Raw genomic sequence first — 13448 nt, 5'->3', positions numbered from 1 at the left:
ACGGGAGAAAAAAAGCGGTCCAAGAACCACGAGCACCGTTGTAAGTCAGGTTCTGAGAATAGAGGGTTTATTAAAGTGGTTAAAAGGGCTGAACCACTGCTGCTGCAGATCATCATCATAACTCTATGATCATAGCAGCTAGTGTTGCCAGATTTCGTGAGGGAAATAAGGGGCCAGGTCCATGAAAACAAGCCCAAAAGAAGAAACTAAGTTTTACCACTTTAGTTTAGGCCTACATCAATTTTAGGAAATATGGCAGATCACAGAACGCTACATTGCGGCACGTTGTGAGCTTGTAGACCTGTTATTTTCAAAAAATATTGGGGGAGGGGGGGGTAAAAAAAAAATATATATATATATATATATTTTTAACATTTTAACAACAAATCTTGTATGGGGGTCCCTGCTTCTGGCACTAAATGTTTTCAGATGGGGGTCCGCGGACAAATGCATATTAATCTGGGGGTCCTTGACATGACAAAAATGTGGGAACCACTGGTTTAAACGACATATAGGAAGCAATTCCAAATAAGCAACTACACTTTAGAAACAAGCCCAAAGTCGCTTATTATAAGCAGACATGGCACCCGTGATCACGGCTCTATGCTGCAGATGACAATAACAGTGAGCTGTGGTGGTGGGCGCGTCCATACGCGGAGGCTTATGGGGAATGTAGTTCAAACAAAACACCAAACACAGTTCAATCAATGCAAGGGTAGAGTGCAGTGTTGCCATATCTGCTTATTATAAGCGACTTTTGGGCTTGTTTTTCTGTAAATTTGCGGGTTTTTTGGGGTCTTGTTTCTTGTTGCCTGATAGTGTAGCCAGATAGTGTAGTCCCTTATTTTGGGCTTGCTTGCTTCCCAATCTTGTTTAAATCATAGAGTTATAATATATCGGTTTAAACCAGTGGTTCTAAAATATGTTCATGGCGAGGAGGACCCCCAAATTAATATGGAATTATCCACCCCGTCCCCATCTGAAAATATTTTGTCCCAGGAACCCCCATACAAGATTAGAGCTGTTAAAAAGTTTCAATATTCTAAATCTTTCACTTTTTTCCCCAAGATTTGTTTTTGTTGTTGAAAATTGCATAACTAGAAGCTCACAACAAGTCGCATTGTGAGCTTGTAGATCGGTTATTTTCAAATAGCCAATGTATATAGAGTATACACAGGTTTAAAGTTATCATGTGGCCTAATAACAGTCGCTTCTTTTGGGCTTGTTTTCATAGACGCAGGTTGCTTATTATTTCTCTTCGCAAAATCTGGCAACGCTGGCTGGGGGTTGAGTCAGTGGGCGGGCCCAGCAAAGAAGAAGAAGGACTCCACTACCCAGGGAGCCACGCGCGTTCGTCGCGCTTGCGCCCTACGTGTTTTCCCGTCCATGTGTGTGTGTAGGCTCGTCACGTGTAGAGGATCCTCGTCACTCGTCGTCATGATGATGATGTCTCTGCTGTAGTAGCAGACCACATTTATGCTCTCATTGCTTCTTATTATTGCTGCTGCATTTCCTTTCTTTTTTGGGACAGGCTGTTTGGGCTTTTGTTTTCCTTTCCTCGTCCTCCTCCAGTGAAGAATGAGCGACAACGATGACATCGAAGTCGACAGTGATGTAAGTGTTTTGTTTTGTTTTTAAAGCTCTTAGAAACGCTTTAGCCAGTGAGAGCTAAAGCCCTCAGAACGTGTTTTTACTGTGTTGGTCTTAACGTTACCCTAGCTGACCCTCTGCTAGCTGGGACGAAGGTTGCCAGGATGGGTCGGTGACGTTACAAACGAGTGGGAAGTGTGATTGTAGTCTCCTAGATTATTTGTCTTTATGGTTAATTTGACAGAGATCACCAAATCATTAGTTGTAAATATGCAGTTATTTTCATTTTTTAAATAACGCTTTATTAAATAAAATGGTACAAATATGGACAATAACAACAGAAACGTGTTGGCCCAGGGGGCCCCGTTTAGTTTAAAAAGCACTTCCTGTGGTCGATGTTGGCTCGTGACGTCACTGACGAGTCCTTAGTGTTTTTTTACCCTGTTAGCTAAGATAGGCTAAAGGTTGTGCTAATAACGTTGCGACGGAATTGAGAGAAGGAGCAGATGGAGTTTTTTTTTTAATTTTACGAGTCCCCCCCCAATACAGTATGTTTGTCAGTAAAGGTCATGTTAAGGCAATTGGACTTGTTTCAGTCTCCCTGGGGGGACGGGGGGACGGTCCATTTGTAGATCACATCAGATCTGATCAACACGTCAGAGCAGAGGCACAGCTCAATCCAGTGGATCAGTAATCGTGTGTATATTGTATGCTCAAGAACAGATCTACAAGCAGGGTTGCCAGATCTGCTTATTATAATTTCCCCACAAGATTGCTCTGTGAGCTTGTTGATCGGCTATTTTCAAATAGCTATTATGTTAAAGTGCTCATGTGTGGCCCACCATAGTCGCTGGTTTTCTTAGACCTGGTTGCTTGTTTCTCTCACAGAATTTGGCAACACTGGCTACAAGTAGCTTGCAGATCTGTTATGTTTTTTTTCTTGGGCCAGCCTCGTGCATAAAAAAGAAGCAGAAAAAGACCCAGCGTTGCCCCCCATAACGTTACATAAACAAGTCCTCCTGGTTACGAGTTGAAACGGCCTGTAGTTGAAAGTCATCCCCCCCACCAACCTACCCTACCCCCACCCCCACCAAGCCCCCTGATCATTATGCATGATCACTATATTTAAATCTTTAGTATCTGCTATCCGCTAGAAAATGTCATTATTCTAGACAGTGACGTGGATTGTTGTTGTTTGTTTCCACGACCATATATAAACAACAACCTGCAAGCAATCTGCATGGAAAAGAAGGTCAGCTGATGATGATGGGTGTAACTTAACACAGCAAAGCCTGAACATGCAGGTTATATAGTGCTTTATGTCATGTTATGACAGTCAATGAATAACTACACATCGATTTTTGCATTATGTTTTGCTTTTACTTTGGTAGTTCTGCTTTTTTATCACACACACTCACACACACTCACACTCACACTCACACACACACACACACACACACACACACACACACACACACACACACACACACACACACACACACACACACACACACACACACACAACAAACATGCATATGGGGAGGTGTGAAAATATTACCCATGAAAGGGTAATCCCGTCCCATAAGCCCAAGCAAGCGTGTCCCTGGCTATATTTAGCTGACTAGAACTAGCAGGGCAAAAAAAAAAAAAAAAAACTAAAGGTCCCATTTGGTTTCATTTTCATGATCTTTTTTTAAATAGCATTACTACTAGCCTTGTGTGCTATAACAACAACAACATAATGTACTAGTAGCCATGTTTCACTGCCAGCTTGCGTTCTCTCTTATGTAACAGGAACAGATTATGGTGGTTGGAACAGAACTGTTGTGTCGTGCTGTCATGTTTTGTCAATTAGCCAACACAAATGATGAGACTTGGTGGGTTATAGGGGAACAAGTTCCCCTGTAGAGAGTGTGTGTGTGTCTCAGTATCTGTGAGACATGTTAACTGCTTGTTTGCACTTGATACAAGAGGGATTTTTCAAAGCATGCATAGGACAATCGCAGATTAGCTAGAAACAGATGTCGCCTAACCGGCTAATGTGTTGTTTTTCCCAATGACATGTAGAATATATTGTGTTTTTTATAACGTTTTTTAATTTGAAACCATGTCAGATTGTTGATGTGGTAGCAGTGCATATTTCTAGCCATAGGAATAGGAAGGGCTGCCTTCCCCTCCCCCCATTAGGCTAAGCTGGTTCCCCAGCTTTAGATCAGAGAGCTGTGATACGTTACTCTGCTGGCCCATATTGGCCTGCTAGTGTGTCATAACATTATTCCTACATGGGTAAAGATATCGTCACAAAAAAATAGCAGATCTACAAGCTCGTAGCGCGGCACTCGGTGCCGTGCTATGAGCTTGTATATCTGCTATTTTTGAATAGCCCAAAGTGTAAAATAATGCTTTTTTTTATAGCATTGTCAGGGCAGAAACCTGCTATCTTATTCTAACTTTTTTTGTGTATTTTTTGGGGGTAAATTAGCGCCCTACTTGATCGTACTACAGCGTCACGCAAGAGTAGCAGATCTGCAAGCTCCAACGCGACACGTTTCGAACTTGTAGATCTGCTTCTTTTTGATACTTTTGCATTTGAATCCTGTAAAGTAACGGTTTTCCACCCGGCGGAGACGATGGGACGTTTTAGATCAGTGGTTCTCAAAACGTTTTCATGTCAGGAGGACCCCCAAAGTTACCCATTAAAGACCGGAAGCTTACGTTCTACAAATGTCTTCTAAATCCCATCCGTTTTCTGAAAAACGTATGTTTCTATATCAGTGGTGCTCAAACTTTTTCATGTCAAGGACCACCCAAAATTATATGTATTTGGCCGCCGACCCCCATCTCAAAATATGTTGTTCCAGGGACCCCCCAGAAGCAAAGATTTGAGTTAAAAATGTTGGCTTTAAAAGAAAATATATTCAAAGATTTGCACATATTTTCACGATTTTTCAAAAATAGCAGATCTACAAGCTCGTAGTGCGGCACTTGGTGCCGCGCTATGAGCTTGTATATCTGCTATTTTCGAATAGCCAAAGTGTAAAATAATTCTTTTTTTTATAGCTCAAATCAAATAGTGACACAGATGCGTTCCAGGTTTTAATGGGTTAATGTGTGTAGTGCCATGGACCCCCCCCTCCCAAGATTTGTGTTCATAATATCAAAAACATTCCGGAAATCTTTTCAAGATTCCACCCCCCCAGATCTACAAGCTCACAACACACTGGACACGTTATGAGCGTGTAGACCAGCTATTTCCATATAGCTAATGTATATAGGGCTAAAGTGGTTAGACTAGATTTTTTTAATGCTGTATTAAGCAACACATTTGGCTGGGGACCGCCTGGAACCCCTTCAAGGACCCGTGAGTGTCCTCGGACCAACACTTTAAGAACCACTCATTTAGATTATTATTGTATTATGCTGAGTATTGTAGGAACCAATTGGAAATGGAGTAATGGAGGGCTGGTTCTCAGGCAATTTACTCTGTAGAAGACCTCAGCAACATTTCATGTGGTGAATTTGGACATGTATGATTTGACATGACGTGTAGTTGTTTGTGAATTGTTTTTGCAATAGAGGCTCCAAAAATGACCAATAAAGTGCTTCTGGAGTTGTGAGTTCCCTTAGAATAAATGGGCCATTTACGATGTACAAAAACCCAAGGAAGTAATTTATTTCACTGAATCATTGGTGTAACGAGAAGAAACGTCAACAGCAAATGATATGGTAAAAGTGCCATTCTTAAATGGAATACAATCTGAGTGGAGTGCCTCCCATGGTGCCACTGTGGTCCCAATACTGACTTGGATCAGGAATGTATTGACGTGAAACCAGACTTTGCATCGTGACACATTTGATGGTTTTGTCTTAAATGCTAGAAAGAGGAATGTGTATTAAAAAAAGAACCATGTGATTTGTGTGTTTTTTTGCAGGCGGACAAACGAGCACATCACAATGCGTTGGAGCGCAAACGCAGGGACCACATTAAAGACAGCTTTCACAGTTTACGAGACTCCGTGCCTGCCTTACAGGGGGAGAAAGCAGTGAGAGAGGTGGAGTACACGTTTTTTTTGTTACTATTATTCAATTCATCTGTTCTTTTTTTTTTTTAATTGTGCATATCTTACGGCAGGGGTCTTCAACGTTTTCAGGCCAAGGACCCCCTAGCTGAGAGAGAGAGATGAAGCAGGGACCCCCTACTCTATATTGTATAAAATTGTGTTTCAGATTATTATTTTTTTTACACCTCTACACCTATAGCCTCTTTGCCAAAAATAGCTGATCTATAAGCTCTCAACTGAGAGAGATCTGCTATTTTCGGCTAATATTCCCCCCAAGAAAAGGAATTCAAGGGCTCAAGTGGTTAATGTGAAAAAAAAAACGAAATTCTATCACACAAAGATTTGGCGGACCCCCCTGTAGTAGCTCTGAGGACTCCCTAGGGGCCCCGGACCCCCTGTTGAAGACCCCTGTCTTACGGTAAATGTTGGAAACCAGAAAATATGGAGGGAGAGGGGTGGTAAATCTGTTGATTTCCTGGTTTATGTGTGAGGACGGCAACTGTATACATTAATTTCCCGCAGTACACGTCTCATGGTAAATGTGGATTTTTAACATCGATTTGTTTTGTTGTAATTCATTTAGTTTAGCTAGGCATGGTATGGTTAAGTCTAGACGTAGACCCACTCTTTCCGTCTGCTGCTCAAAAGTCATCTCACACTGCTTGGTCTCAGTTCACTGGTTTATTGTCTGCAACTGATAGGCAAAACATGTACATAGGCAACAGGTTTAATGAATTGTGCTCTGTTATGTTAGTCACTGTTGGGGTATGTTCACTAACTGCCTGCATGGTCAATGCACTTTTTTATTTTTTTTAAGTTTAGACAATTTTTTTTCTTTTTTTAGAGTAGCCAATTATTATTATTATTTTTTTAAAGATTTATTTTTGGGCTTTTATGCCTTTTATTGACGGGACAGTAGGCTGGCAGGAAATGGGGAGTGACATGCAGCAAAGGCTGTCGGGATTGGGACTCAAACCTGCGACGCGCTGTCAGGCTACACTGAGCCTAGGTGCCTGGAACCGCTACGCCAGTGGTTCAGGCCGAGTAGCCAATTATTTTTCCCCTTTTTTTCCCCTCCCCAATTTAGTTGTTATCCCAATTCCTCCCAAAACATGGCACTGGCAACTGTGCTACCAGTGCCACTAATGTTGTACCCTCCTGGCTCATCTGCCAGTAAGGAGCCCCCAACGAGAGGATGTAGCGACTCTGTCCTACTCCTCCCGTTCAACATTCCCGTCCCCAGGCCATATGAGACAAATATAACCTAACCCGCCCGGCTTCCCTCCCCTGAACACTCAACACGAGCACTTCAGATGTTTGTCCAAGCCGGATGCACTGTGGCGGAATCGAACCCCTATGTGGTGGGCAGGTACTTTACCACTGCCCATGGACCTCTTAAATCAGCTGATGGCAGAGGAGACGGTTCCCTCCTCTTTTAACTGTTTTAAGTTAAACAAAACGGCATATTAAACCTATGATTACCTAATTTAATTACATCGTACATAAGCTATATTGATTTTGGACAGGCAGGCCTATTGATAAATCAAGTACACGCGCTACTGAAACACCGGCACGATTTAAACATAGATTTTTCCAGTGAATCTCTTAAGTTACGCCAACAGAGTTTTGTTGTCATTGGGGAGATTCGAAGGCAATGCCTCGCAGCATCTCTTCCACACAGCGTCGTACTGACGCGTACACCTACACACAGAGAGATGGGAGAGAACCAGCCAGAGAGAGCGACATGTACAGTGTTGCCAGATCTGCTTATTATAATTTCCCCGCAAGATTTTATTTGAAAATGTGAGCTATTTGAAAATAGCTCACAACGCGTTGTGACCGTTGTAGATCGGCTATTTTACTGTTGGTACACCAACTGTACGAACTCACGCGGCGTCATCAGCTTTTTGCGTACAAGGTTGGCCGGTCTGCATGAATATACATACGTTATGCATGAAATTGTTTACACGGCACACGGCGCATCATATTCCATGCAAAATATTATTATAATAATTGAAGATGATCGAAAATTGGCCAGTTCTTTAGACTGAAAATGTAATTCTACTACAAGAACCCAATTTTAGTGACGTTATATTTACTTTTTTCATCATGCCAAATGAAATGGGGTGTCATGATTCTACAGATAAACCATTTGATTCGAATTTTGGCTCACGGTAAAATGTTTAACTTTTTAAGATAGGCAGTTGATTAAGGGAAGACAATTCTACTGGTGTTGGCTTTTTGCAGGTTAGGGAACTCAAGCTGTTGTTAAGCACCCTAATGACAAGTAATGTCTCGTCTTTTATCCGCAGTGTGCACATCAAGCGGTTGCCATTCAAGCTCTTTACATTTTAAGGTCTTTCTTGATTCGATTTTCCCTCATTTTGATCGATCGCAATTTCCCCCCCCCCCCCGTTTGATTTCAATCTATTTTTTGTGACACCCCTACAAGGAAAGGGTTATATATTCCTGTAATGATATTTTTTTCACTATAAAGTCTAATTGCTCCTCATACAATGGTACGTATGAGGAGCAATTATAAATAATTAACTGTATATAATCTATTTTTAATTCTGTAAACTGTCTAGTCTCTGTCGGGTGGAAACCTCATATCTCCAAAACGGTTACTTTTCAGGATTCTAATAAAAAGATATAAAAAAGTAGCAGATCTACAAGCTCAAAATGTGTCTCTTCGCGCCACGTTTTTAAGCTTGTAGATCTGCCACTTTTGATGCTTTTGTGTGACGCTGTAGTATGATCAAGTAGGGCGTTCATTTCTAGAAATAAACACAAAAAGTCAAAATATGGATATGAGAGGTTTCTACCTCGACAGCTAACTATATATATATGTATGTGATGTAGCATTGCCACACGTCTTAGCCTTGTTCTCTGTGCTGACAGAGCTCTGTCAAACAGGCTTCCCGAGCACAGATTCTAGACAAAGCCACAGAATACATCCAGTACATGAGGCGAAAAAACCACACCCACCAGCAGGACATCGATGACCTGAAGAAGCAGAACGCACTGCTGGAGCAGCAGGGTAAGTCCTCGCCTACATATACATATACTTTATACCACTTAAACATCACCTACTGCTGCATGGATGAAATAACCAATATATATACACTTTATTCCACTTAAACATCACCTACTGCTGCATGGATGAAATAACCAATATATATACACTTTATTCCACTTAAACATCACCTACTGCTGCATGGATGAAATAACCAATATATATACACTTTATTCCACTTAAACATCACCTACTGCTGCGTGGGGAAATAACCAATATATACTTTATACCACTTAATCCATTCAGACCTGGAACGCATCTGTGTCACTTTTTAGATTTGAGATAAAAAGCATTATTTTACACTTTGGCTATTCAAAAATAGCAGATCTACAAGCTCGTAGCGCGGCAGCGAGTGCCGCGCTACGAGCTTGTAGATCTGCTATTTTTTAAACATTGTGACAATTTGTGCAAATCTTTGAATATATATATATATATATTTAAAGCGAACATTTGTAACTCAAATCGTTGCTTCTGGCGGTCCCTGGAACAACATATATTGAGATGGGGGTCGGCGGCCAAATACATATAATTTAGGGGGTCCTTGAGATGAAAAAGTTTGAGAGCCACTGATATAGAAACATGCGTTTTTTTCAGGCCGCGACCCCCCCCGAAATGATCGTATTTGAATTAGTCTACACCTTAGTGGAGACTATTCTTCCTGGGGTCCAGGCAAAATCATCACAATACAAATCATAAAATGCAGTACAACATAATCAATGTTAGTGAACAAAAACACAAACTTTGAGAACAGCATTTATATTAACAATAAAAAATGTAATTCAAAACAAAACAAAACAGGTTTGTCTGTCTGAAAATACCCAAAATAATGACCTAATCTAATCTAATTTCCTTTTTGATTATTGCTTCCTTAAGTTTCTTTTTTAAACCAAATGTATTTCTAGTAGTGTGATCAAGTAGGAGCGTTAATTTACGAAAAAGAAAACACAAAAGGCTAAAATATGGAGATGCCTGGCTTCTGCCCCGACAGCAAGTAACGATACGCTTTTTGTTTTGTTTGTTCTTTCTGTTGGCGGTTTGCAGTCCGTGCGCTGGAGAAGGCCAAGGGGAACACTCAGCTCCAGGCCAACTACGCCTCCTCGGACAGCAGCCTGTACACCAACCGCAAGGGCAGCGCCGTGTCCGCCTTCGACGGCGGCTCCGACTCCAGCTCCGAGTCGGAGCCCGAGGAGCCGCCCACCAGGAAGAAGCTGCGCGTGGAGCCCAGCTAGAACTCTTAGAAACCCACAAAGACAAACCAAGGATCTCGGTGACGGTGGCGTCACAATTCACCAAATCGGGAAAGGAAGTGTGCGTGCGTGTAAGCCTGTTAGTTGTGGTGCGGGGGGGGCCCCAGACATCATTAAACTAAATTGAATCCGGGAACGCATCCGTGTCATTTTTAGATGTCTTTGGGCTATTCAAAAATAGCAGATATGCAAGCTCATAGCGCGGCACCGAGTGCCGCGCTATGAGCTTGTAGATCTGCTGTTTTTGAAAAATCGTGAAAAAGTGTCCAAATCTTTTGAATATATATATATATATTTTTTTTTTAAAGTGAACATTTGTAAAATATTTTGTTCCAGGGACCTCCAGAAACAAAGATTTGAGTTACAAATGTTGGCTTTAAAAATATATATTTTCAATGATTTGCACACCTTTTCGTGAGTGCCGCGCTATGAGCTTGTATATCTGCTATTTTTGAATAGCCATCTGAAATGACACAGATGCTTTCCCGGTCTTAATGGGTTAATATACTTTGTCACACGGCCCTTTTTCTCGGTGTTTCCTTTTAAGGCCCTTAGGCGACGTTATAGACAAAAAAAAACAGAATTTCTGTCCAGCGAAAGGATCGCCCTACTGAGTCTATTAGGCCAGTGCACACCGCAGCCGTGTGATTTATTTCTTTTTTCTCGTGAGTTTAATTTGAGCAAAAAGGTGTTTTCTTTTTTTTTAACTGTTTGTCATAGTTATCACACAGATCGTGAACATTACGTGGCGATAAAGCAACGTACAATTTAATTCGGAACCAGGTTGATTTTATTCTGAGCTTATAAAGGCATCAACCTGTATGAATGAGGTGTCAAACTATATGAATAGTTTTCGATGCGAAACACGTGCATTTTTCGTATCGTTAATTTGTCACACCCCTTCGTGTGATGGTCTTAAACGAGCCTTTAACGTGACAATGGTGCAGTTTTAGCATTCGAACGCCCCCCCCCCCCGTTGAGTCTGAAGCACTTCCCCTCCTGGTGGGTGCTTGGTTGTTGTGACTTCACTGACCAGATCCTTGGTGTCTTTATTCTATAGGCTAGACCCCCCCCCGGCGTTCTTCACTAGAGACTCTTTTGTTGTTGTTCCCCCCGCCCCCCACCACTCCTACCTTTCCTCACTCCAATCCAGCCTTCTGATGCCAGTCCAGGAGATACCGGTGGAGATTACGGTGTGAGAGGGCTGCTACTACAGTATGTCTAAACAAACAAACAAAAAAAAAGCGCGTCTACCTTTTTCTCTGTCCCTGTCCCACCCAGCCAACAGTCCTATGTCACTTCTCTCTCGTGACGCAGCAGCAACAACTCCCAAGACACACACACACACATACAACCCCCTCAAGTGAGGCAGCTCTGCAGTTTTGAAGGACTTGATGCTTTTAAAAAAAAACTCTGGTTACCATTCATATGTAACACATGAAGATGACAAGGTGTAAAAGCTTTAAGCCTGATTCATGCTTCGTTGCGCGCCCCGGGTGCTGTGCGCCGAAAACAAGCCGATCCTACAAATGCCATCTAAATCAGTAGTTCTCACACTTTCAAGATTTTTCCCAAAAATAGCAGACGTACAAGCTCGCAGCGCGGCACAAAGTGACGCGCTGTGAACTTGTATATCTGCTATTTTTTAAAAAGATTGTCTGTTTACGGCGCACGGCACTTGCACGCAGCGAAGTTTAAATCAAGCCTGAGTACAGCGACAACAAATATCCCCCCTGTTTGTTTAAAAGATTTTTGGGCAACCTCTGCAAACTTTGTTGGAAAGTTTTTGAGACTTAGAGACCTTTGGAAAAATTGTCCTTAGACATAGTTAACCTTTTTAATATTTGTACTTTTCCAGAAAAGAATGTGAAGTTGCTTTTGGAGAAAAAAAAACAATGTCATGCAAGATGCAACCCTTCTGAATCAGTGTAGATGGCTGAAGTTTTTTTCTTTCGTTTTTTTTCGTCTTTGAAATGTTTGTGAAATCAAAAGAATCCCTATATATTTAAAATGAAACAATTGAATTGATTTCTTATCTCATGTACATTGTTGTCTGGCTTGGATATTCTTTTTTTCCCCCTTATTTCTTTTCTTCAGTGGACGCACACGGTCATGGATGAACAATGTTGACCTCTTTTGTTTTAATATATTTCTCACTTCACAGGTCCAACTATTTGTTTTCTATTTTTGTTATCTCGAAACAAAACTTGGGTATAAACAGCAAAAACAAATCCCCAAACGGATACTGAATGTTACACAATGCAGTTAAAAAAGATAGTAAACCTTTTATTTTTGTTATCGGAACAAAAAAACAACTCCATATCAGTGTGTTAGTAGTAATAAACACTGTATACTCATACTGTATACTGTAAATGTTGTCAGTTCTGCAAAGGAAAAAACCTTCCCTGGAGTTATTTGCCTGTCCTGGGAATGTTTGTTTGATATCTTTTATGTTTTTTCTTCTTGCAGAGGTAAATTTAGTGTGTACGAAATAGATATTTGTTTATTCCATTCCATGGAAATTACAGGTATGTTGTACATACTGCCAACAATTGTCTTGCAAGTTGAGGCGTACCTTTACTATGAGACTATAAATAAAACTATTTTATCCTTTTGGGATGTTTTTCTGTTTTTCTGTTCCCCCCCCCCCCCCCCCCCCCAAAAGAAGTTGATCACAATCATTGTAACCACTTTATCCATTTATACGTTGGCTATTCAAATTTTAAAATAGCAGATCTACAAGCTCATATTGCGTCACTTTGTTTTACGCAAATCGTCTCTTCTGGGGGTCCCTGGCACAAAATCTCGTCAGATGGTGGTCCGTGGCCAAATACAATCAATTTGGGAGCCCTTGACTTGAAAAAGTTTGAGAACCACTGGCCTACAAAACGGCCAAATATGACATCCATAGTGGTGGAAGAAATACCCTTGAATTGTTACTCATGTAAAAATAGCAATACCACCATATAAAAATACTCTGTTAGGGCACGGCCCCACCGCACTTTTATTTGACCTCTGGGGCGGAATCTATCGATGCAAATGCGTGGATTCATGGTCTTGCAGATTGCTGATGCACCAACTCAAGCTTGTAGATTGTCTATTTTCGAATACGGTAGATTTAAGTGTGCAATAGGGCTTAATTGTATATTTTGTTTTGTAATCTACGAAATAGCTTTTAACTTGTTTGTTCAGTAACAGGTCTCTCCCTGTCTTTCTCTCCAGCTCTTTAGTAAACAGAACTGCATTTTCAGATCTCGGGATACCAATTGTATCCAATCAGGAGCAGAGGAGAACTCTTACATACAGGGTGGATACAGGACAAGTGAAATTGGAAGTGATGACACAAAGAAACGAGCAGACAAAATTGGACCTAGAACACTATATAAATTGAAGCTGATAAATGGTTACTCTAGATCGGTGGTTCTCAAAGTGGGGTCCGGGGACCCCCAGGGGTCCCTGGCGGCTTTGGGGTCC

General features: G+C 41.3%; 1 protein-coding gene across 2 annotated transcripts; it reads left to right on the top strand.

The window, feature by feature from the left end:
* The first annotated feature begins 1444 nt into the window (after positions 1-1444).
* On the top strand, positions 1445-12589 carry LOC311036624 (protein max-like). Of its 2 annotated transcripts, none has more exons than XM_084045449.1 (4): positions 1445-1614; positions 5523-5642; positions 8568-8691; positions 9769-12589. In XM_084045449.1, the coding sequence occupies exons 1-4, from the start codon at positions 1579-1581 to the stop codon at positions 9954-9956; spliced, it is 468 nt and encodes a 155-aa protein (XP_083901575.1). In that variant the 5' UTR covers positions 1445-1578; the 3' UTR covers positions 9957-12589. The 2 variants fall into 2 exon arrangements, with proteins under 2 accessions (XP_083901575.1, XP_083901574.1); XM_084045448.1 differs by having other exon boundaries at positions 8553-8691.
* Positions 12590-13448: the final 859 nt, after the last annotated feature.

The sequence above is a fragment of the Gymnoscopelus microlampas genome, assembly GCF_963454915.1.
Source record: "Gymnoscopelus microlampas genome assembly, chromosome: 20".
Taxonomy (NCBI): domain Eukaryota; kingdom Metazoa; phylum Chordata; class Actinopteri; order Myctophiformes; family Myctophidae; genus Gymnoscopelus; species Gymnoscopelus microlampas.
Note: the sequence above shows the minus strand (reverse complement) of the source record. Positions and strands in the feature narration are given on the sequence as shown.

Coding starts and splice junctions, on each gene's coding strand:
- LOC311036624 (XM_084045448.1), top strand. CDS start 1,579: ATGAGCGACAACGATGACATCGAAGTCGACAGTGAT. Junction 5,643..8,552: donor GGGAGAAAGCAGTGAGAGAG/GTGGAGTACACG, acceptor CTGTGCTGACAG/AGCTCTGTCAAACAGGCTTC. Junction 8,692..9,768: donor CGCACTGCTGGAGCAGCAGG/GTAAGTCCTCGC, acceptor GGCGGTTTGCAG/TCCGTGCGCTGGAGAAGGCC.